This window comes from Haliotis asinina, chromosome 5, assembly GCF_037392515.1.
Source record: "Haliotis asinina isolate JCU_RB_2024 chromosome 5, JCU_Hal_asi_v2, whole genome shotgun sequence".
NCBI lineage: Eukaryota > Metazoa > Mollusca > Gastropoda > Lepetellida > Haliotidae > Haliotis > Haliotis asinina.
In genome coordinates this window covers 39,653,957-39,678,516 of record NC_090284.1, presented here as the reverse complement: position 1 = coordinate 39,678,516, position 24,560 = coordinate 39,653,957, and the positions used below count along the sequence as shown (strand labels likewise).

The window sequence follows — 24,560 nt, the reverse complement described above, 5'->3', positions numbered from 1 at the left end:
TTTCACGAAGCCCTCGTAAACTTAAGATGCCGTAAGTTTCGTCGTAGAATCCTTATCTCCTATACAGTAACATAGGAGGTAAAGGTGTTACCAGAAAAGCTACGAGATCTTAGGCTTACGAGAGATTTGTTAAGGGAGGCCTTGAGCCGTGGTAGTCCTAATACAGGCCTATAATTATACAGATCGCATTACTTTAGCTGGAATATTGCAGAGTGCGGCGATAATCAGCAAACAAATCCTTAATCACGCGGACATGCGAAGACGAAGTTCAAAGTGGTGTTTGGCCTGACTCACTCATTCACTCACTCACACACTCACTCATTCTACTACACTGGCAGAAACTTCAGATAGTGTAAAGGTTAACGTCAATTTGACTCTTTACCCAAGGAGATAGGACAGAAAGGGCTTACTAATGCCAGGCCCATGTGATAATGAGTTGACGTGACGTGAACAAGTGTCAAGACTCAGTCATGATTGGTTATCGCCAGTACGTTATCTACGAGTCCCAATTACTCACGAGAAACTGACAGGTCAAGGTCGTGGAGATGCCATTTCATTGTGACACAGACAATACCGATGTCATCGTGCAACTGATGGCTGTTGATTAAATGGGAGATAGAGACAGACAGAGAGAGACAGAGAGATAGGTAAAACAATTCTTCCGGAGGTTCTGTCCAGTTTCCTTAAAGAATCCCGATTATAAGACATGCACTGCCCGATATAGGTACGAAAATTGCAGCTTTTAAATGACAGCAGTTTCACCATCAACAGTTTCCTCTGTTCTTCAAAATGTAGGGCGGTTAGTGGTCTAGTGATCTAAAGCGTTCTCTCGTCACGCCGTGGTTAGAGGTTCGATTCCCTGCATGGGTACAATGTGTGAGGTCCATTACGGATGTTCCCCCACCGTGATACTGCCTGACATGGGACCCATAAAGAAAGAGAGACGAGGCAACGCTTTAACCGCTAGGTAACACCATCGCGCCTTACCTGACTGTGAGTCAAGTTACCTGGGTCATTGAAGTTGAAACTATATCTGCAGCTAATACACTTAATAGATATGGGGGTGAGAGAGAGACCCAATTTTGCTTTTTTTTTCTTCACATAATGCTAACCGATCATCAGCCATATCACTGTAGCAAGCGTTTATGAGAACATATATTCTCCCTTCTGCAGTAATTCCTATCGAGGGCACTCCGAGAGGAATAAAGGAATGTTGTTTTATATCACAAGCAGTTCATGCTAGCTACACAACATGTGTTTGTAATCGAGCGACTGAAAGAATGAGGAGAATCAACGGAATTAGGTGCACCCACGCGTAATCGGCTCAGTCTGTTCTTACAAATCACAATGTACCCCTTGATACAAGTTTGGGGGCTCAGTCTAATGTGGGTACAGAAGCTGATACCCATTGCAGAACAATTTCTCAAAAGAGTGAGACTTAGTTTTCACGACACACATTCGTACAGACTGTAATCTAGGACCAGTACACTGTATACAGTTACTGGGACTCTAATAGGGTTGGTTTCTGTTTTCATAACCAGTGAGTCTCGGTATTAGTTGTATATGATATGAAACTTCAGTGGAAACCACATACATGTAGACGAATCGACTTTCAACAAGTAATCACTATTTCCGTGTGTGATTTGTGTTTTAGTATGTCTGTTCTTCCACGCTTGTTGTTTTGTAAGTTTACAAGGACAAGGGGTTAGTGTTTGACGCTGTACTCAGCATTATTCCAGCTATATGACGGCAGTGTGGAAATACATGTAATCGAATCTGGACTAGACAATACGGTGATCAACAGCATGAGCATCAATATACACTTTGGGGATTCGATAACATGTATCAACCAAGTCAGCCAGCGACACCTTCCGCGATGACATGTATCAACCAAGTCAGCCAGCGACACCTTCCGCGATGACATGTATCAACCAAGTCAGCCAGCGACACCTTACGCGATGACATGTATCAACCAACTCAGCCAGCGACACCTTCCGCGATGACATGTACCAACCAAGTCAGCCAGCGACACCATATGATGCGATGCGTTAGTCGCCTCTGTTGTGTAGATAAGTAGTAAAAGCACTTCGATCACTTTTTAAGGTCCAAGAATAGTTAAATTTATTTATCGTCGGTATGCAGATCAACTGGATGTCAATCTCAACTCCGCGATGATCATAAACTCTTGCAACTACCAGGCGCACCGAGTTTATGCGACTTTCCCATCCTTACAAGGTACCCGTTAACAGTTGAGACACATAGTCACAGTACTTTGTCCAAGTTAACTGCACGTTGCTGTATCCGCAATTAAGTGTTGGCATGTATTCATGTGGCCACCATCTGGTCACATACCAACGGATTCGTGGATTCTTTTAAGTGCACAGGGTTGTGTACTGCACACTAGGGGTTGTGACAACACCGAAAGAGTCTGCACACAAAGTTGACTCTACGGTTTTTGCACCTGGTCACAGGTGGGCTCGATCCCGTCACCACAAGCTCACTGAATCTATACTTAAATCATGGTCAAGACTTGTACTGTCGCAAAAATGGAATTTACATGTTCAACAGCACAATGGCATGGATACAACATTTTATCATGTTTGAACAAAATATGACTAAGTACTAGCTGTAAACAGCGTTACTAATGTCTGTTGTGGCAGACATGTTGAAAATGCATTTTTAAAAAATTTGTACAGTATGGTCTGAACAAGCATGTGATGGTTTGGTATTATTAGACATGTGATTTCTGAAAAGTTTATGAGGTATGACTATAGATTTTATGTATGATGTATTTTATTTTGTGTAAAAAGGGCTACTGCCAGCCATATCTGACATCCAGTCAAATTATCTTCAACAAAACTGGTACTATGCATTGTGACAAACTCACACACAAAGCTTCTAGATTATTTGTTCAGCCAGATATTACTGTGATGTAGGTGATCTAAATATCCAAACACATTGCATATTGCATATAGCAACACTTTTTCTCAATATGGGCAATGAAGCTTTGCTCCTGTCATGGGGCATTTTATTCTACAAAAACAACCATTCAGTGATTTGTGTCACAGGTCACAAAACAATAATATGAACACGTTCACATAAAACAATTCATAGGTCTAATTTCACTAACATGATATGAAATTGCAAAACAATACTGATGTTAAAAGTACATTTCAGTGCATTCAACAATGGCAGCAGCATTATCAATCTTTTCAATATGAAACACAAAATCTGTAAAAGCTACATAAACATACATAAACAATTCTGCTGAGACTAGAATATGCCAATACCTGCTTGGAATCCCTAAATATAATCATATTCACAATGTGATAGATTGCTTCATAAAAAAATTACAGACTAAAATGAAACTGACATATACCTAGAATTATTCTTCAAGTTCAAGACAGACAAAGAGACTTCCACACAATCAGGTTCACTGCTGGCATTATTTCTATATATTCCCATAGATATATTTTATAAATCCAGGTGCAAATTATTTTGAGTTTCATGAGTTTCAGGTGCAACCTAGCATTTAATGCCCCAATATTTCATTTGGTACCAAAAGCACAGCAAAGCCGTTCAAAAACGGAAAAAACAGCGTATGATTTTTGATAGACAAGGATAGGCATGAATGTGCAAAAACACATTTCGAGACAAACTTGATCCCAATCCAGACTGTTGACAACTGCATGGAGAGCTTGAGGCAGCTTAATGCCATCAAGATTGTTGTCAATGGCTAAAGCAAATATGAATACAGTCATCCATCACCATAACATGGGTCTTGGGGTCCATGGATGACCCCCTGCACGTTATTGGACACAAGTGTCATCCTTGATATCTCCAGGGTATGTGTTCAATATACATATGAACGTATACCCTGGAAATATTGAGGATGTAGTAACTTACATATAACATGGTAATAACGCCAAGTAAAATCATATTTTCCTTGGACATAAAAGAACTGCTATTCCTTGTTGTGTGGATTACAACAAAATGAACATGCCTGTCTTCCTCAACAGACAGATGAATCCATCACAAGCGTAAGAGTGCATGTTCTGACATTAACAAATGTCATAATGAAGACTGGTTCAATGTTGAGACCTAAAACTGACAAGCATGTCATTGTAAGAAGGGAGCTAACTCTGTGTCCATAAATAAAACTCATTTACATTTTAATTATTTCACCAAATTATGTGATATTAACCACCAGTATTGACCTTAAGTACAAAGCTCAGTTAGTAAATATATTTATCTGAGTTTCGTTGAAATGTCACTTAACAATATTTACAACAGAATCAGACAAATGTCTGAATCATGAGTGAATCCTACACATTCACATGTCTCCAGTAGTCTGAATATTGAACTGCATCACTCCAACTGTCTTAAATGAAAGTTCACCCTCCAATATTTTTCAACTGAAAAACATTTTCCAGTAGTCTGATTGTCTTGCAACAGATGGTCATGTTTATAATAATTGGTACTACCAGTGGATGTGTGCAGCATCTTTCCAGAGTAGAGGCAATGTGGTGTACTCACTCAATTGGAAAATGTGGCGGAATTCACATGCAAAAATATCAAACTCTCATGACTTCTTTGGCTGACATAACAATAAAAAATATAAACAAACATAATCTGTGTATCTGTACATGTGCATACAGGGTGAATATTGGCATGGCATGTATTTTAATGGGGCTTGTCTGAAGTTGAATACGTTTTAAAAAGTTAATTTATTTTGCATCAGTGTTTGTTGCATAATTGTACACAAGAATCCCGTTGGCCTGGATGGAACACTTCTCAGTAAAAACATCATGATACTTTGGTTTAACAAGGCATTTTCTTGGAATAACACTATAAATATTGACACTGTCAGCTCCAATCTTTGGCAAAACATTCTAAGTCAATCACTCTACTAATGTCTCTTATCAAATGACATTAGTTTGGCAGACTGTAGAACTAATATGGAGTATTATCAGTTGAGCACATTTGGCCAATCAAATCTTTATTGGTGGATTGGTTCGCTGTCTAACACCTCGCTCAGAAATATTCCAACTATATGCTAGAGGTCTGAAAACAATCAAGTCTGGACCATACAATCCAGTGATCAAAAGCATGAGCATCAATCAAAGCAATTGGCAAAACTTCACTTGCCTCAAGTTTTAGCCTAATGGTAGTATTTGTTTAGAAGATTAAGTTTTCAAAATGACAGTGTTTAAGTTAAACCAGGTGTCAGTGTTCCATTACTGCTACAACTATACCTGAAACCTCAGGGAAAGAAAACTTTAAATATTCCCCACTAGACCACAGGACCAGTGAGTGGACAATAATTAGTGGTCCTGTCTATACCTCACTGGTCCAAAATAACATTTGTAGATTTAACTATCAATACAAAATTCACTGGCCACCAGTATCACTGCAAACTTAGTATTTAGTGTTCCTGATGAATTATTACTAGCCAGTGATCACAGGACCAGCGTAAATTCCGCACTCTGATAATGTGATAAAAATGAGACATGTCGTCATGCTGTCAATGATGATTCACACAAACTACTCATGTTACTTTTAGTAAAGTAATCGTAGCACAAACTATGAAATTTATAAAATGATAAGTATCACTTCTGACTTATCCATGACAAAATGGATCCTCTTTTGGAGGCAGCAATGCCCATTGCAACACATGCTCCAAGACCAAGTGTCAATTTTATCCATGGTATGTTGGCCTTGACACATGGGGTCAGGACCCGAGTAGCATAAAGGTCATGGTCATCTTGTGACACAAGGTCAGGGTGAATGTGAGACAGAACTTCAATGGCGGCACGGTATCCGGCTTGCACTGCTCCACTCATGTAGCCACACCACTGACTTGCAGTCTCCGTGCCAGCAAAGTGGACTCTGGAACAGAGTGGTATATAGGTGGTACAAAGGTGGTACAAACATCATCATTCTTACAAATGTGAGGATCAAGGGTCACACCAGCATTTGTAATACCTACATACCTGACCAACCGGGACAGGTTATTATCAACACAGACTGCCAGATTCTCAAATTCAAATGCCCAATGGTCAGGTTAAAATTTTGACATGCATTAATCATATGTCAGGGTAACAAATCTTTCTTAATGAGTGATGATAAAGTATGTTGCTTGTCAAACCTAGGTTATTTGCAGGCAGGTAAATTTTGGTCAGGGCTGGCAAGTTTTACATCTGTCCAGCTCTGAGGTCTCACTGAAATGTTTGGGAGTTTTAACCCTATTCACATCAAATAAAAAAACCCATTTTAACTAAACTGAAGACTGGATGGACACCTAATCTACATATAATTGCGATAAAAAGAAACAAATCAGTTCTCAATGAAAACCAGCCCCAGAAATGGCTGTGAAGAAAGTAGTCTTGCTTGATTTAGTGCTACATCAATGACATTATAAGTACGAGGAACGTTGCCCCAATTGTGGTACTGTGATACAACTGTTGTCAGTATTATTATCATTAATAATATTATCACTATTTGCTTATATAAAGATTAATTATCAAGTATCAAGTATCAATTTAATTCAATTCAGGAAAAATAAGAACAGTGTTAAGAAACTGAATTTGTATAGATGTCTGAACAGCCAAAGAAATAGGTAGTGGGCAAACAATTTGATGAAATTTCATCCTTATGTGTCCTAATATTTAGTTTCTTCACATTGAATTCATGGCAGCTGCAACAAGAATCAGGCTTCTGTTATTTCAATGAACCCTATGACTGAGTAAGTGTAGTTTTACACGGCTTTTAGCAATATTAGCAATCGAAACGATGTCTTCAGTGTGACAAGAGAATGCTTTAATCTCGGGGCTACCCCACTACCCTCTATCCTTCTGACCTGTTTACTGGCTCCCTCAGTCCAGCAGCAAAGTAGCGCATGGCCCCAGTCCCAACACAGCAGACCGGGCCACCCCTCGTATATGGCTCCAGGTTCCAGTCCTTCTCCTGGTAGTCCAACACATCCAGCGCCGACTTGCCAAAGTATGACGACAGTTGATGCAACACACAGTGTTGCCGATCTTCTGCCTGTGTGAAACAAACAGACTGAGTTGTCAGTTGTACATCCAAAGGCTTTAACAATAACATGTAAATGTTAGGATATATGCTGAAGCAAGGCTTCAACAATAACATGCAAATGTTAGGATATATCTTGAGGCAAGGCTTCAACAATAACATGTAAATGTTAGGATATATGCTGAAGCAAGGCTTTAACAACAACATGCAAACCTTGGGATATATCTTGCAGAAAGACTTTAACAATAACATGCAAATGTTAGGATATATAATGAAGCAAGGCTTTAACAAAATCATGCAAGTGTTTGGATATGTACTGAAGCAAGATAGTCTAGATCTGACAGACAGACCCTCAATAGAATGAGCAACTTGATATATTAGGTGTGTTAATACGTATGACTTCTTCATTTGCCATATACATTGCCACATTAGGTAAAGAGGAACAGACCCGTGAAGGTTCCGGGGTAGAATAGGCCTTCAGCAACCCATGCTTGCTATTAAAGGCGACTCAGCTTGTTGTAAGAAGCGACTAACGGGATCGGGTGGTCAGGCTAGCTGACTTGGTTGACACATGTCATCAGTTCCCAAGTACGCAGATCGATGCTCATGTTGATCACTGGATTGTCTGGTCCAGACTCGATTATTTACAGACCGCCGCCATATAGCTGGAATATTGCTGAGTGCGGCGTAAAACTAAAACTCACTCACTCACTCACTCCCAAAGAGGAACATATTAGCCAAGGCATCGTGACATCATGGATGTTTCTGATAGTAATTAAAGTATGGTCACTGAGGTAACATAACTCCCCAAACATACCAGTCAATGAAACTTGCCACACACTTTATTATTTAGACACAGTTTTGTTTATGAAGTTCACTTCTTAATGAACATGAGGAATGATCCAGAATATCTTATAGGCAATGGTAACGAAAGGTCATCATGAAGTGTTCAATGTATCTGCTACACAGTTCAAATATTTCAGTGTCCATGTTTTCTACTCACAACCCCTTGCACAAACAGAATGCATGTACATACAAACAGCCATGACAGTTCCAGTAAATGGTCTTAAAATACAGTAAACTACACTCAACATATCAAAGGACAATGAATGTTTGTTGTTACAATAGTACTTCGTTACACACAACTAAAATGGACAGGAAATAGTCAGAACTACACAATAGTATGTTATATCAATGAATTCATTATAACCGTGTTCATTATTAAGGCAGTTTTTGGTATTTCTGCACTTACACTGGTTGCTGACCACTGTATTGCTTGATATCCACCAAAGAAACCCACAAGAGCCGGATTTCCTTTCGGAGACGTGGCATCGTAAATTACACACAGTGGCCCTGAATCACATGATGGCAACAGTGAGGGTCCACCATTGGACACTGCTTCACCAGACTGGCCCTGCTCACGCCAAAAGGCCTGTGAAAAAAAAACAGATTGTAACATATTTCTTGACTAGATACACACAATTTTTTAAAAATTTTGTGCACAAAGAAGAATCCAGGGACACTGGCAGAATAGTCTGGTTTAATGACTTTTTTTGGAGTTTCCAAATTTTCAAGCAATGAGGACATTGCTGCTTTACCCTTCCTAGCACTAGCACTGATGATGCATCCTAACCCTCCTGTGCCGTAGGGTTCTTACCTTCCTGTATGTAATGATGACTTTGATCATGTTCCCTAATGGCATCCTCCTGATCAGCTCCTGTTTTCTGGCAGGCAGCGGAGGGTGGAAGTCAATGTGACCTGTGGAAAATGATAATACTGTGTGCAAAACTGCTAAACCACTAGTCTTTTAAAGACAGTTCTCAATACTAGTGGCAGGAAAAAGAAGCACTTGTGTGAAAATCATAGCCCTAACATGATCATCGCATGGTTCTGGAATTTTGAGGCAGATCCACTAACAAGCACCTGTTGGATATTTTCAAGTATAATGTTAGTATTTAGTGCTTCGAGTGAATTTCTGTAGTTTAAGTCAGAAATATCCAAAGACCATAGTCTCAGCAGCATGTTAACAATCAAGTCTAGTCGAAGATAACCACTCTCCACATGATTCAGAGTGGCGTTCTAACTATGAACCCAAGCCTTAACAGTTGCCAAGGCAACCTAGGATTCCTGCAGTTAGGATAAATGTAACCTGATACATTTACACTAAATGGGTACTTGATGGTTCATGATTTAAAGAAATAAAACTCTGAACAAACTTGCTTGATTCCTTTGAGAGAACTCATAACCCCCAACACAACAATGCTACAGACTCACCAATGGCTGTGGGCGGCACAGCACAGATCACCCTCTTACACTCATACTTGTGACCTGGGAGAGTCTTTACTGTCACACCTGTCATGTTCTGAAACATAATGCAGAAGGACTGATTGTGTGTGCTATTGCAGGTCAGTCCATAACTGAATGAAAGCACTTCTGATACATTAATTTTTGGCTTCATTTTTCTCTAGTATTCCGATAATGAACAAAAGAAAATTAGATTGTTGTTACTATACATGCCTGCGTAACGGAGAGTGAAAACACAAAGAAAACTTACATGTTACCTTGTACCAGAGATGGAATCAGACAGGAAGCCTAGACTGTACACAAGGACCTAACTATATCAACTCCATATTAACATAGCCTGTATCTGGTCACACTGAATCTAACAGGCACACCTCTATGTATGATTTGAAATAGCTGTGGATACTGGTCCACCTACCTGTATGATAGAGGATACTGGTCCACCTACCTGTATGATTGAGGATACTGGTTCACCTCCCTGTATGATAGAGGATACTGGTCCACCTACCTGTATGATAGAGGATACTGGTCCACCCACCTGTATGATAGAGGATACTAGTCCTCCCACCTGTATGACAGAGGATACTAGTGCAATTAACTGTATGATAGAGGATACTGGTTCACCCACCTGTATGATAGAGGATACTAATGCACTTAACTGCATGATACAGGATACTAGTCCACCTACCTGTATGATAGAGGATACTGGTCCACCCACCTGTATGATAGAAGATACTGGTCCACCCACCTGTATGATAGAGGATACTGGTCCACCTACCTGTATGATAGAGGATACTGGTCCACCTACCTGTATGATAGAGGATACTGGTCCACCCACCTGTATGATAGAGGATACTAGTCCTCCCACCAGTATGACAGAGGATACTAGTGCAATTAACTGTATGATAGAGGATACTGGTTCACCCACCTGTATGATAGAGGATACTAATGCACTTAACTGCATGATACAGGATACTAGTCCACCTACCTGTATGATAGAGGATACTGGTCCACCCACCTGTATGATAGAAGATACTGGTCCACCCACCTGTATGATAGAGGATACTGGTCCACCTACCTGTATGATAGAGGATACTGGTCCTCCCACCTGTATGACAGAGGATACTGGTTCACCCACCTGTATGATAGAGGATACTAGTCCACCAACCTGTATGATAGAAGATACTGGTCCACCTACCTGTATGATACAGGATACTGGTCCACCTACCTGTATGATAGAGGATACTGGTTCACCCACCTGTATGATAGAGGATACTGGTTCACCTACCTGTATGATACAGGATACTGGTCCACCTACCTGTATGATAGAGGATACTGGTTCACCCACCTGTATGATAGAAGATACTGGTCCACCTACCTGTATGATACAGGATACTGGTCCACCTACCTGTATGATACAGGATACTGGTCCACCTACCTGCATGATAGAGGATACTGGTCCACCCACCTGTATGATAGAGGATACTGGTCCACCTACCTGTATGATACAGGATACTGGTCCACCTACCTGTATGATAGAGGATACTGGTTCACCCACCTGTATGATAGAAGATACTGGTCCACCTACCTGTATGATACAGGATACTGGTCCACCTACCTGTATGATACAGGATACTGGTCCACCTACCTGCATGATAGAGGATACTGGTCCACCCACCTGTATGATAGAGGATACTGGTCCACCTACCTGTATGATACAGGATACTGGTCCACCTACCTGTATGATAGAGGATACTGGTCCACCTACCTGTATGATAGAGGATACTGGTTCACCCACCTGTATGATAGAGGATACTAGTCCACCAACCTGTCCGATAGAGGATACTGGTCCACCTACCTGTATAATAGAGGATAATGGTCCACCTACCTGCATGATAGAAGATACTGGTCCACCCACCTGTATGATACAGGATACTGGTCCACCTACCTGTATGATAGAGGATACTGGTTCACCCACCTGTATGATAGAGGATACTAGTCCACCAACCTGTCCGATAGAGGATACTGGTCCACCTACCTGTATAATAGAGGATAATGGTTCACCTACCTGCATGATAGAAGATACTGGTCCACCCACCTGTATGATACAGGATACTGGTCCACCTACCTGTATGATAGAGGATACTGGTTCACCCACCTGTATGATAGAGGATACTAGTCCACCAACCTGTCCGATAGAGGATACTGGTCCACCTACCTGTATAATAGAGGATAATGGTCCACCTACCTGTATGAGGATGCTGGTTCACCTACCCGAATGAAAGCGGAAGTCTGTCCAGTGGTCAGCCTACCTGTATGATTGAAGATACAGGTTGATCCAGATTAACATTCATGGCTCCGACAGTTGTCACCATCCGCTGAGAAATCTGTTGTGTACCTCCCTGAAGAAGGAAATATATATCAATACCATTGATCACTTATCAAACTTCAGTGTTTCACAGAAGCCAACATACAAACTCTACTTTACCAAACAGGAATGCAAATGTGCTTGAATGGTATTTCAGTTTTATCATGAAATGTCACTTTGATGTGGAAGTCAAGTGATACACATTTTTCAAAACCACCCAAAACTGATCAAGAAACATGGCTTGCATTATTCTTGCTGTCACAACTCACAAATTTTCAGGCCACTTCTGACAAAAGTTGTGGGTCTTAAGTTTCTACAACATTACATCATTCAGAACATTTCTTTAAAAAGGCTGTCTTGTGAGTGCTGACTTGAAGTCATACTCAATCTAGCAATAACTCACAAGCCATTTGATGCATTTCAAAATTCAGAACCTTTAGATCATTAAAAGGCAGGAAAAGATAACTGTTTAGCAATAGCTGACCAAACCAGACCAACCATATTTTAAATTACAAGTACCATCACTTTCATTACAAACATGTATCCTGTAAACATGTTAGTGTTGTCATCTAATAACATTTTCCATGTTGATTTTGATTTTACTCTTTACATAAGTGACTTGGCTACCTGTACTTTAAACTCTTGAGCTGTGAACTCTGTGGCTTCAACAAGGTTCTTGATTCCATCTGCAGCGCTGACATACATTAAGTAGAACAATAACGATATTTGTGTCATCTCAACTCCAAGCATGCACCGTCCAGCAGCTTCAACTGTTTCCTTTGCACCTGTGTAAGTGAGTAAGTGAATTGAAACTTCAAGTCATTTTCAGATATATTTTCAATAGAATATGGTCGTCGGCACACATTTGTACTAAAAAATCCTTTTGAGAAAACCTGCTGCAACATATCACATTTTATTGTCAATTTTGAACTGTAAATTTACAATAAAATCTACATTTACAGTACTTATCTTATCTCATACTGTTCTTCTGAGATCCTGGTTTAAAACAATCCAAAAGTACCCAGTTTTTAAAATACAAACACCTCACCCAAACACAACCCTCCACATTATCAACCATAACTAACAATGGAAACCATGGAATCCCCCTCAAATTTATCATGTAACATCTCACACTTATTCATTTCTTTCATATGTTAGGAGTATCTCCACAGCAGAATGAAAAGCACAATGTGGATAATTTATTAAAAATTACAAAGATGCACCTGTGAAAAAAGAAATCAGGACATATATCTCCTCCAACCAACGACACACCAACATCCTGTTCATGGAGAAACACCAAGTTGGAGCTAAATGAAGCCTTAAGCTGACAGATATTGTTACCAAAACAAACTTAAATAAAAGCAAACCCAAAAAGAGGCAGAAATTAAAACAGAGGCATTCTGTGAATATGTGGAAGTATCAATTCTTGAAAAAATCTTGGTACCGTTGTACATGATATGATGAAAGGTAATGACAGCACTATTGAATATTAAATGTCCACTTGCAACAAACATTCTCAAAACAAAAGAAACTGTTGTCACAAAAATGGCTGCTTATCAAAATAATGATGATTTGGAAGCAAGTTCAGCTGTCAGTCTAAAGTAGTGAACAATTATAACGTTACGATTCATGGATGAACCGGTACATTGCCAGCATGCAATATGATACACAATTAATTTGTTTCAGTACCAATTCATATTTATACGTTATTATTTTGATACTGCACCAATATGTCATATACATCATATCTTGTTAAACACAAACAGGGCATAATTAAAAGTGAACTTGACACATGTTTCTCGTGTAATTTCTGGACACAGAACATGAAAGGTGATTAGCCTTGGTGAGTGTACTTGATTCATAAATGGCTAATGCACAGTCTTCTCTCCTCCAGTAATCTCTACCAAAATATTTGGTGACTGCTTGCTACATGCAAAATGTTGACAATGTAGTAGTGAGATACGAATCATATCGAGAGGCCCTTGTATCAATAAACAGTATTCCTGTCATCTTATGTTGTATTTCAAGAAAAACAAAGAATGTTTGGACTTTTTTCACTAAATCAGAAGAAAGACTTCAACCCAATCAACCACCATTGTGCATTGAAAGATTGCAAGATTATCTCCAGAACAGTTGGTACTTCAAACAATGGCACAGAAGAATCTCTTTTCCAAAACATGCAAATCACATTCATTATCTTTGTAGGGAACAAACCTTTGACAACAGGAAACTAGACAGTTACATAACCTTTTACACTGGTGTATATCTGTAAAACAAATTTACAACACCTTGATGAAAACACAGACAGTCATATACAGATTTGGTCTTCAAAAAAGTTCTACAAAGATTACTTACAGACAGGAATAACCTGGGTTTATCAAAGCAGAAGACAAATGGCAAAAAAAACCATGTACTTTAAACATTTTTTAAAAAAGCATAGGAAAAAATATGAACATGAATACAATTATTTTGACCTTTGGGATGAGTTTTGAAATGAACTGTTTCTGAACTTTGATAATAATTAGTCCATTTATATTGTAGTAAATACACATGGACAGTATGCTCATAGCACAGACAGTTCATTATTACCCCGTATAACCCAAACTGCCTAGCAGGTGCTAGAAGGTTATAGTCATATTACTCATCATTTTCTGAAGGGTGAACAAACTCAGTTGCCTAAGATGAGACCACGTGTATCTCATGTGCTTTGTTGTGGGGCAGGACTAAAGTCCTACAATCTCTGAGGAGTCAAGCTTCCAAACACGGTCATCCAGCCTAGGACTCTCAATGTCCAACATTGCTTTACCTCAACTGTTTGGCAAACCTAAGCTCAATTACAGGACCATAACCCACCATCTCTATGACTAAATGAATATATAAAAGATAAAGATGGCTTCTTAAGTTATTTGTAGAAAGTTAGAGAAAAAAGGAAATAGTTCCACCTTTTGTCCACATCGTCTGTTGCATGAAGGTAGCCACAGACATGGCGTCCCACTCAGCTGCATGTTTACAAGACCACGGTTCCTCAACATTTACCTCTCTACGCATCTCCTCGACCTGTTAAGATGTAAACAAACAGAATAAATATCTTCTACGTTAAATTCAGTTTTTACAAATTTAAAAAATAATTAAACCAAACACATATTCATATAACCATCTTTTCAAGTACTAATGACTTTTAAAAAAATAGTAGAGTAGCCAAGGATGTAGTTGCTGGGAACAACCTCAGCAATACAATGTTAAAGTACATATGACATGATAACCTCAGAGCTAACATTGGTACAACAGCACCTAGTTGTCTAGGGTGCTACAATTTACTAAGCACAGTTGCCTCCCCTCAAATCAGAAACCTGTGATCGACGAGTGGAAGCTAGGATCATTATGTTTCTTGATTTGACAACACCAAGTCAGTGGTATTCACCTAAGAATACTGTTCAATATGGGGCTTAAGTCGAATCATTCACACACCCATGAAAAATTATAGGGTGCACAATTATAAATATCTATAAAATATACCCCATCGAAAAGACTCAGGAAGTAAACAATGTCTGCATCACAGTATACTTAACTGATTACATGAGGTAATTGCAAAATATGTCATATCTACAGATTCAAACAATAATACCTAGCCTTTCACAAAAGTTTAATAAATTCAATAATCCTCTGTGAAATACCTACTTGGACTGCATAATTTTAGGAGTATGCTTGTATATTGCTATACAGTTTTCAAATGATATGCATTGCAATATTTCTTCTGTGATCTAGGATACTGGGTAAAGAAGATATATGAAGTTCTTGTAATAATCTTTATGGGATACATTAAAATTTGCACAGTTTCATTCACAACAAATGTTATCCCTCATTATTCAATGGCACAACAGCAAAGTGTAACACCATAAACTGTATAAAACAGAAACTAAAATCCATGACTATGCAACCTAATTTTGAGATTACTGTCAGAACAATAACATATATGTTTCGGGACTTATAATGTAGAAAATAGGAGTGAGTGAGTTTAGTTTTAGACCACTTCTAGCAATATTCCAACAATATCACAGTGGGGAATACCAGAAAATGGGCTTCACACATTGAACCCATGTGGGGAACCCATGTCTTCAGCGTGATGAGTGAACACTTTAACCACAAGGCTACCCCACCGCCCTATAGAGAATAGGACGGACATGTACAATTTCTGTCACTCAGTGTAAAACATCTAAGTTCTGAATATTTCCCAATACATGTATCTCACAATACAGGTACCTGATTCACAATGTATTGCAATTCAGTATATTTGCCAATACACAGCTTCAACAAAAAGGTTTAGTTTCATCAACATTTGAACTAAGTTTATGAACGTGCTTACTCATGACATATAAAAAACATAAGGTGGTTAATAGAGAGTTAAAAAATTGTGTATAAGTAAGGACTGGTCTGACACAAATATGATTTTATTTACATACAGTTTGTGCAGTGCATATACTTATGCTCCAAGAATGTAAGCAATCTGAAAAAATCCTACTCTACCTTGTTAATGAAACGCTGCAGATCGATGAGAGCAAGAACTGAGAGTGATGGGATATCAGACTTGTATGAGCTGATGCTATGGTCAGCGAGCTGCATGAACTTGACACCCTGGAGGAACTGGGGGTAGACCTTGAGCTGAAGCTCCTCCAGGAGAGCCATTATGTGAGGTTGACACCTGGAGAATACCAAATAGATATTACCATTTATCATCCCAAACTGTGTTCCACATGAGATATTGCTTGTGTGAGATCATATGATATCTACCCGTGAAGGTTCCGGGGTAGAATAGGCCTTCAGCAACCCATGCTTGCCATAAAAGGCGACTATGCTTGTCGTAAGATGCGACTAACGGGATCAGGTGGTCTGGCTTGGGTGGTCACTCAGATGATATCTAATGAGGAGATATAGTTTTGACAGCTTTTGTACAATGCCCTGACAATGCTATGATGTCATGAACTTGTTGACATCACAATGCAATGACATCGCTGCATTGCAAGTTTAATGGTAGTAGAGTGTTAAGAGATGGACATTTTTCATTGAAGAATGATTTTTGATGACAAACAGAATCTCACCCTCTTGTCTACTGATATCAATTAAATATCAACACTTGTTGATAAAGGTAAAAATATCCTCGACAAGCCTTGGATATTTATGTTAACATAATTGTCGTCAGTAGACATTTGGGTGAGATTCTCTATGTATCTCTGTATTACATGTCATGCACATTTGCATCCTTATGTCTCAAAGTTGACTAAGATCAGTGTATTGTTCATCCTGTACTTGTAAGAAAGCATATCATTATCAAATTATCATTCATTGAGAGTGGATTGTTATCCAAGGGTCAATCACAACTACATTGTTACAGTAATACCTTAAAGGTCACATGCAACGTAAAACACAACTTTGCAGATTCTGATACCTTTCGGTATGCACTTAACCAAACAAATCATCAAAAATGCCAATTCAACCCATAAAGTTGAAAAAAAAAACGATGAAAAAACCTGCGAAATAGGAGTTCAAACCATTCATTAAATTTCCCCCAGCGGTGGGGAAAACTGGTTTCAACAGCTGTGCTGTGCTGCGCCCATAACGCGTGCGTAGTGAATAGGTTCGCAGAGCTTGAAACAGTATGCATGCCCGGTTTATTGACACCTGTATGTCTGCCTGCTTGTCTGCTAAAGACAATATGCAATACACAGCTTAAATCACTGACCATATGCAGTTTGAACTTAACACCTATCAGGCTATATGCCATAAACAAAATAAATTGATTTATGACTCGTGCACCCAAGTCCTGTCTCACATTATGTAATTAGGCAGGTGCAATACTTGAACAGATGTTTTCATGTCTGTGGGTTGCAAACAAACTACACCCATTTTTTCTGGGATGACTGGATCTGTTGCAAACTGTTGTCAGCTTCAAGTCCTGCTTTGTATTTGGACGAATGACAGTTTCCAGCCATGCAGTTGTTAACCATCTCTACCGAGATAATATTCGATTGGATCAAAATCAAATTCAGAGAGTATGTAATTACAAAACCCAACATCTCTACGTACATTCTTTATGGATAACAACTTCTTCTAATGTATATGATTTTGTTTCATAACGGTTTATGAATCCATACTGAAATGAGTACAATTAAAGAAGCTGTTACCCACAAAGAATCTTACTTCGTGACTCGTGACTTCTAAAATGCCCATCAAACAGATCATCTTTCTGTACACACAATGAGCCTTCAGCGTATCAGCAAATGAACAAGTCAATCGGAAGTCGTCGTTAAACTTGGTGCACACCCACCCGTTATCACTAGGTTCGGTCTCCCGAGGGCTTCGTTTCAAGGGAAGTAAGCCCAAGTACAAAATATTGCACTATTGCACATTTGAATCACAAATGCATGCTTATAATTTTGTTTATTTGTTTTTTCAAAAACAGCAATGTATATTAAATGTCATGAATAAGTGAAAATTGTGTTTTAATTATGTTTGATTTTTTGGTTGCATGTGACCTTTAACTACGCCTCTGGTATAGTAGTAATAACTTGGGTAATAAAATGTCCTCCCAACTTTCCTTGTAAGGATGGCAGATTTCTTGGGTTGGCTAAGGAGACTGATAATCAGTAAAGTCCTTCATAAGAAAACTTATTACTGATTTTCGATTTGAAAATTGTGAGATCGATAATATCGTACATAAACATTTGTGACAGAATGAAGATTTCATTTAATCACACAATACACATTTCTTCATTTGTACTCATATGGGAATCCTATGGCATGACAAGGGAACATTTTAACCACTAGACTACCCCCACAGCCTCTTGATCAAATAGTAATCTGTGTTTACCTTCCAACCCACTGACCACCGACATCCCAGTGGTCAGTCCCAGAGGCAGCCTTCATCGGAACAGTTTGCGTTCGACCACCAACTCGGTCTGAATTGAAGCAAAGAGCAAATAAAAAGATTAAAAAATTAATAATCTTCATAAAGCCATAAATATTACCAACATTGTGCATTGTTATCTTGAAAAAAACTATTTTACAGTAATTTACAATTAATGATAGGAGGTAAACATCACTGTTTTGTTTTCTATTCAGATGGGCAGATAGACATGTTTTTGAGCATCTGAAGGCATCAGCTGAATTCTTTCTTGGTTTAATAATCTGTATTGTGTACTGAACTGTGATAAACATTCAAAAAACATCTGCCAGGTATGCAAAATAGGTCGACATCTCAGCTGAGATAATTTAAAATCAATGCTGACTGAAAGCTGAGACCATTAAATAGATATTACATGGTCTCTGCTGAAAGGATACTCTTATTTAGCACAACTACGCGTTTTATCATCATGCAAAAAATATTGAACTTCATTCTACTGTCTGGCCACAATTTCAATGAACAAGAGTAAAGTTTGCTTCTATTAACATATACAAACGAAATCCCATATTATTTGTGTGCAACAGTATCGATGTAAAGTTCGGGGACAACCTTTGGCCTCCAAGACAACAACATGCAAACTTTGGTCCTTCTTTTTCAGTCGGTAAGCAGCTGACATTCCAGATATTCCAGCTCCGATGACAACGACGTCACATTTGGTCGTGGACATTGTGGCCCTGTGTGTGTAGTACCAGTTCTCGATCTAGTTGTCAAAGCCAAATAAAGACAAGATCAATGCCTTAGTTTCAGCCAGCACGTCCACTTCCTCAAAGTCCATCGCCAAGTTAGGGAAAGATAACTCTAATCCATTATCACTGGTAATACCGTACGTTGGTAGAAGGGCCGTCGGATATAACAAACAATACGACCTCAATTTATAACTCAATTAAGTTTATAAAACTAAAACATGGTAAGAACTTATTAAAGTCATGAGCAATACAACTGTGATATTAACATAATTGGCATGATGTTATATGACCAGTTATTTTGAGCGGATGATCTACTTTAAATAAAGATTTGACAGGGATAGGTCACTTGCTTGCTTTCTTTACCATTTGTACTTATTAACGTGTGCCTCGTCATGCTCCAACGCACACAGTGACTTGGGTCGTTCCCAGCACAAATTCAGTTGTGTTTAACAGAACTTCAGCCAGTTTATTGTACCAGTCGTAATTTTACAATGAATGAATGAATGAATGAATGAATGAAATATGGTAAGAATTAAGAGCAAGAATTATATGAATGAATGAAAGGAATAAAGAAAAACAATGAAAGATAGAAGTACATATGTGAATGAATGAAAGAATAAATTATACACAGCGGCCTTCCCTCCCACAACATGTTAACGAACGCAAAAGTAACGCAAGAACAGGTGTTATCATAAGCTGTCCTTTTAAAAAAATCTACTTTGAGACATTTTTGTTTACATTAATAATTAATTCAGATATCTTATTGCATGTGTGAAATGGAGTGGACATAAACAAAATATTAACTGACACTGTCACACTGCCCTCAAAAATAAAGTGTAAAACTGTCACAAAGCGTTCTAAAACACCTTTCCAGTTTGGTCAAATAATAAGATCAACAAGAAAGAAAGAAATTATGGAACTATAACCCTCAAGCCTCAATGGCGATTCAGATCAGATTGGCAATATGTCATATTTTCCACACACCTCAAATACACCCCAACATTCTTTTTTAGATTATGAAACTATCACTATTACTTGCAAACACATTTCACCTGATAGTATATTCCCCTCATAAGAATTAAAGGTGTATGTGAAAGCTGTGTTTGAGGAAGTAACTAGGAGTACTCAAACAATGGCGTGTAGCATTTCAATGGCGGATCAGGACAGATCGGCGAAATGTCATATTTTTCACACACCTCAGTTACACCCTAACAATTTTTTAAGTCATTAAACTGTCACCATTACTTGAAAATACCTTTCAACTAAAGGTATATTTTCCTTCTAAAAATTAAGAGAATGTGCGAAAGAAATTTTTATCGGCACAATTTAGTCTATCTTCGCGGTGAACCGAGAATAGATGCCAGTGAGCTACAACTTACCGACGTGAAACTTTACTACAAATCTACTGGCCTAATACGGATACTAATACCAATTATTTGACTTAAACTGAAGTGACAAAACAGTTAACATATCATCTACATGTAGGATTTCAGTTGTTACAACACTCAACGAACTTAATCAGCTGTTGAAAATAAACCGGGCTCAATCTTAAATACTACGCTGCCACCATATTGGCTACATTGGTTACGTAACGAGTCTAACGACCCGAAACATACGTTCAGTGGCTTTTCGAGGAGTTTCCTACCCCCTTCTATATAGGCTCCCTGCAATAACCGAGGAATTGCATACCTCATTTTTTTATCACAACAAAGTTTAGCAGTTGGGAGAACCAAGGCCAGATTTTAATTATCTTGAAAACATCGAGGACTAACATCCCTCTATACTTTTCTCCAATGTGAACATAAATATTACGTTCAGGAGCCAAACATTATGAATGCCTCATACTGTTAGTCATAGGCAAATTGTCCATGTACATATTTACTCCTCAGAGAGAACATGCGCAACGCATGAGCTATACAGCTATTAAAGAACTCTGGTCTTGAAAGTGCTTTAAATGAGAGTTCATTAGCAGTAAGACTAGCAGTTATCCGGTTCAACAAGTAAGATGGGGCATAATATAAGGGGAGGTCCAGAGGAATGCAGGGGTGTGCAACATTAAAGTGCAAGCACAAACGGAATATAGTAAAACGACTTTAAAAGACTTAGTTCAGCGAGACAATTTTAATGCACCCGTTATTTTTAGTGGTATTCCAAATCAAAAGTTATCTGTCCCTGTCTGAGAAGCAGTCGTCTGTCGTTGCCATTGGCAACGCCATCATCTTGCCGCTCTACAGCGAGAAGGAATAGTCTCGAGAGCGCCACTTTTTAAAGCTTTGTTGTTACAGTAAAGGAACCAACTCGCATTGGGTGAGTTATGATTATGTTCTTTTACTTCCAGTGACTTTGTACATTGATCTGATTTATGTCCCTTTTCATCACGAGACCTCACGATTGTATCATGTATGTATTCCAGCGCGTAGCCAGTCCTCAAAGATTCATCGGAAACACATGGCAGTCCTTGCCGATTTTCGAAGAGAAACGTGTAAACGATTTCACCAATATTTGTCGTTGATGCCTAACTAAGTTGCGTAGTCAACAATACAACGAGACTTACCCGTAGAACCACAAGTATGCGGATTGGGTGTATGGTATCGATATATATCTGAAATAATGCCAGTGCGAGGTAACATTCCGCTGGAGTCACAAGACTTAGATCTGTTTGATTATCGTCGGATCTTACGTTTTCGCATGGCAGTTTTCACTCGTACTGTATGTAGTATAAAAGGGTGTTTCATCACACAAACATGGTAATGTCTTGACAAATGGCTTGTGTTTAGGATACAGTTTCCTTTATAAGTTAGTGACATGTCGTACAAGTTTTTAAAATACGGACAACGATGGAGGGGGTGTCGGAAAACTCAAAATCATTCCACGAACCAGGATATTCTCAATATTACAACCACGGTCGGTTGGTTTGCCAGTGTTGCGTATGGGGACAACTAAACCTCTACTACATACACTCTACAATGTTCTACTTTTTAGTTCATTATAAGATATGGATACAGTACAGAAAAAATGCTTTCTGTTAGGTCCGTGACATGTTTCGTTCAACAGCTTTATCCAAGATGAAATTGATACATACTGTATGGATTCAACTGCACGTTTTAACTGCACACGCATGGATACTTGACAATGTTTTAAAATATACGCATTTGTACATAGAAGAATATTTGAAACGTCAAGTCAGTGGTAGCAGACTGGCTGGGGTGGGTTTTTTTTATCTGTAGATCTAAGAATGGATCCCGTTTAAATGTATCAAACATACAATCATTCCAAGATACTTCACACCCATATATAGTAAATTTAGCTAGTCTCTTTAAAGTCTGAAAGTCTCTTAAATATCTGTGTGAGCTTTGGTTCCATTCGTGTATCCAAGGGGGGCGCAAAGACTAAAGCGCCAGACTAGTGATGTAGCGAGGTTGAGGTGTCGGGATCGAGCCCGCCTGTGACCGGGTGTGAAAACCTTGGTGTCAGCTTTGTGTGCAGACAGCCCTGTACACTTAAAAGTACCCACGAATCTGTTGGTATATGGCCAGATGTGGTCACCTGAATACGTGCAAACACTCACTTGGTGGAAGAGCAACGTGCAGTGAACTTGGACGAAGTACCGTGACTGTGTGTCCTAGTCAACCCAGTACCTCGTTAGGATGAGAATTCTTTATTTAACTCGGTGAGGGTATACTCCCAACGGAGTTGAGATTGATAATACGATGTGCCGCCGAGACTGACAACGATAGAGGGAAAAATATCAACAAGCACTAGTTGCGTGAATATTTGCGCCATATAGATAGCATATGGTAAAAATATAATATTCACCTTAAAGTTGGATCCTGTTTCCACCAAGCGCGATACTTATAAATCAGAATCTATTGCCATATTAATATTTTCCTTGAATGTGTTTTGGAAGTTTTTACAGATTTATCGCTGGAGACCAGGTAAGTGCGTTTGCGTGTAATGCTAAGTTGCCCTGGAAACAGAACTTGCTTTTTACCTACTTGATAAAATGGTTGGATTGTCTCAAAAGCATGAAAAGGTGATCTGGTGGTCGAAATGTCTGTTGGTCACTGTAAGTAATTGATCGGTGCTCATATAGTTTATCGCGGGTTTGTTGGGAATACGATTTATTGTTTTGTGTTACGTTTTGTTCACGTCAGACTAGCCGGTAGGGCACAGTTTGTACAAATTCGTTTCGTTGACAACAATAGCTAAAAGATGGTTATAAAGACTAGATTGATTGGTTGGTTGGTTGATTAACGCCTCACTCAACAATATTGCACTTTTGTTACAAAGGCGGTTTGGAATAATCGATCAGAAAATCCAGTGATCAACATCATGAGCATCGATATGCGCAATCGGGAAACAATGACATATATGTGAACCAAGTCAGCAAGCCTGACTCACCCATGGAAGGGGGTGGGGTGGTCAAGGACATGCGTCTCCTGCTGCATTATATAAATATGTCTCTATTCAGCTCATAATTGTTCTGATCTAAGATCCAACATGCCTGAGTAACATGATGTTGTTTGTGTGTGTTGCCATCTAAAATACTTTCATAATATTTACAAACTATTCCACTAATAGCGTTTCAAAAAGCATAAATCAGCAAAGCACAGTTCATCATAATTGCAACATTGAGTTTTTTTCTGTTGACCAGCCTTTTGTGCTTAGATGTTTTCGTCATTAGACATATACTGAGAGACTATGTTTTGTGTGATTAATTATACATGCAGAGATTGGGATAGAGAATGTTGACAATGGGACATTTTCAGGATTATTAGCCTTTTTCTGAATTTAGAATGGGCCACTGTCCTTTACCAAAAGAAAACTTCAAACTTATAATGGGCCATTTTTATTCTAATCTGCAAAATATCCCATGAGCCCCCCCCCCCCCCTCCCCCCAACACCACCACCAACACCACCACCACCACCTTTCGCAATCCCTGTACATATCTATAGGGCTAAAACCGTTTCTTCTACATCGTGAAGAGGTGTAGTTTCAAAGGCGTGAAATTCACACTCTAAGTAGGGTTTAAACAATATATCTCTAATATTTGCAGATAATTACGCCGTCCACATATTTGTGGTAAGTTATGTCGTTAAATGAGTGAAGAGAATTTAATATTTTACTACAGGATTTGCCAAAATGGATTTGGATGAAGATGCATGGGTTGGAAGACTCGTTACAACGACCATTGAAAACATCGTGAAGGAA

At 38.8% G+C, this 24,560-nt stretch overlaps 1 protein-coding gene across 1 annotated transcript; it reads right to left on the bottom strand.

The window, feature by feature from the left end:
• Positions 1-2,981: 2,981 nt before the first annotated feature.
• Positions 2,982-19,462, bottom strand: LOC137284409 (probable flavin-containing monoamine oxidase A). The gene is made up of 11 exons (XM_067816204.1): positions 19,212-19,462; positions 18,570-18,657; positions 16,229-16,403; positions 14,647-14,761; positions 12,332-12,489; positions 11,649-11,738; positions 9,310-9,397; positions 8,693-8,793; positions 8,288-8,467; positions 6,860-7,047; positions 2,982-5,889 (listed from the first exon to the last, which is right to left on the bottom strand). The coding sequence occupies exons 1-11, from the start codon at positions 19,327-19,329 to the stop codon at positions 5,610-5,612; spliced, it is 1,581 nt and encodes a 526-aa protein (XP_067672305.1). The 5' UTR covers positions 19,330-19,462; the 3' UTR covers positions 2,982-5,609.
• Positions 19,463-24,560: the final 5,098 nt, after the last annotated feature.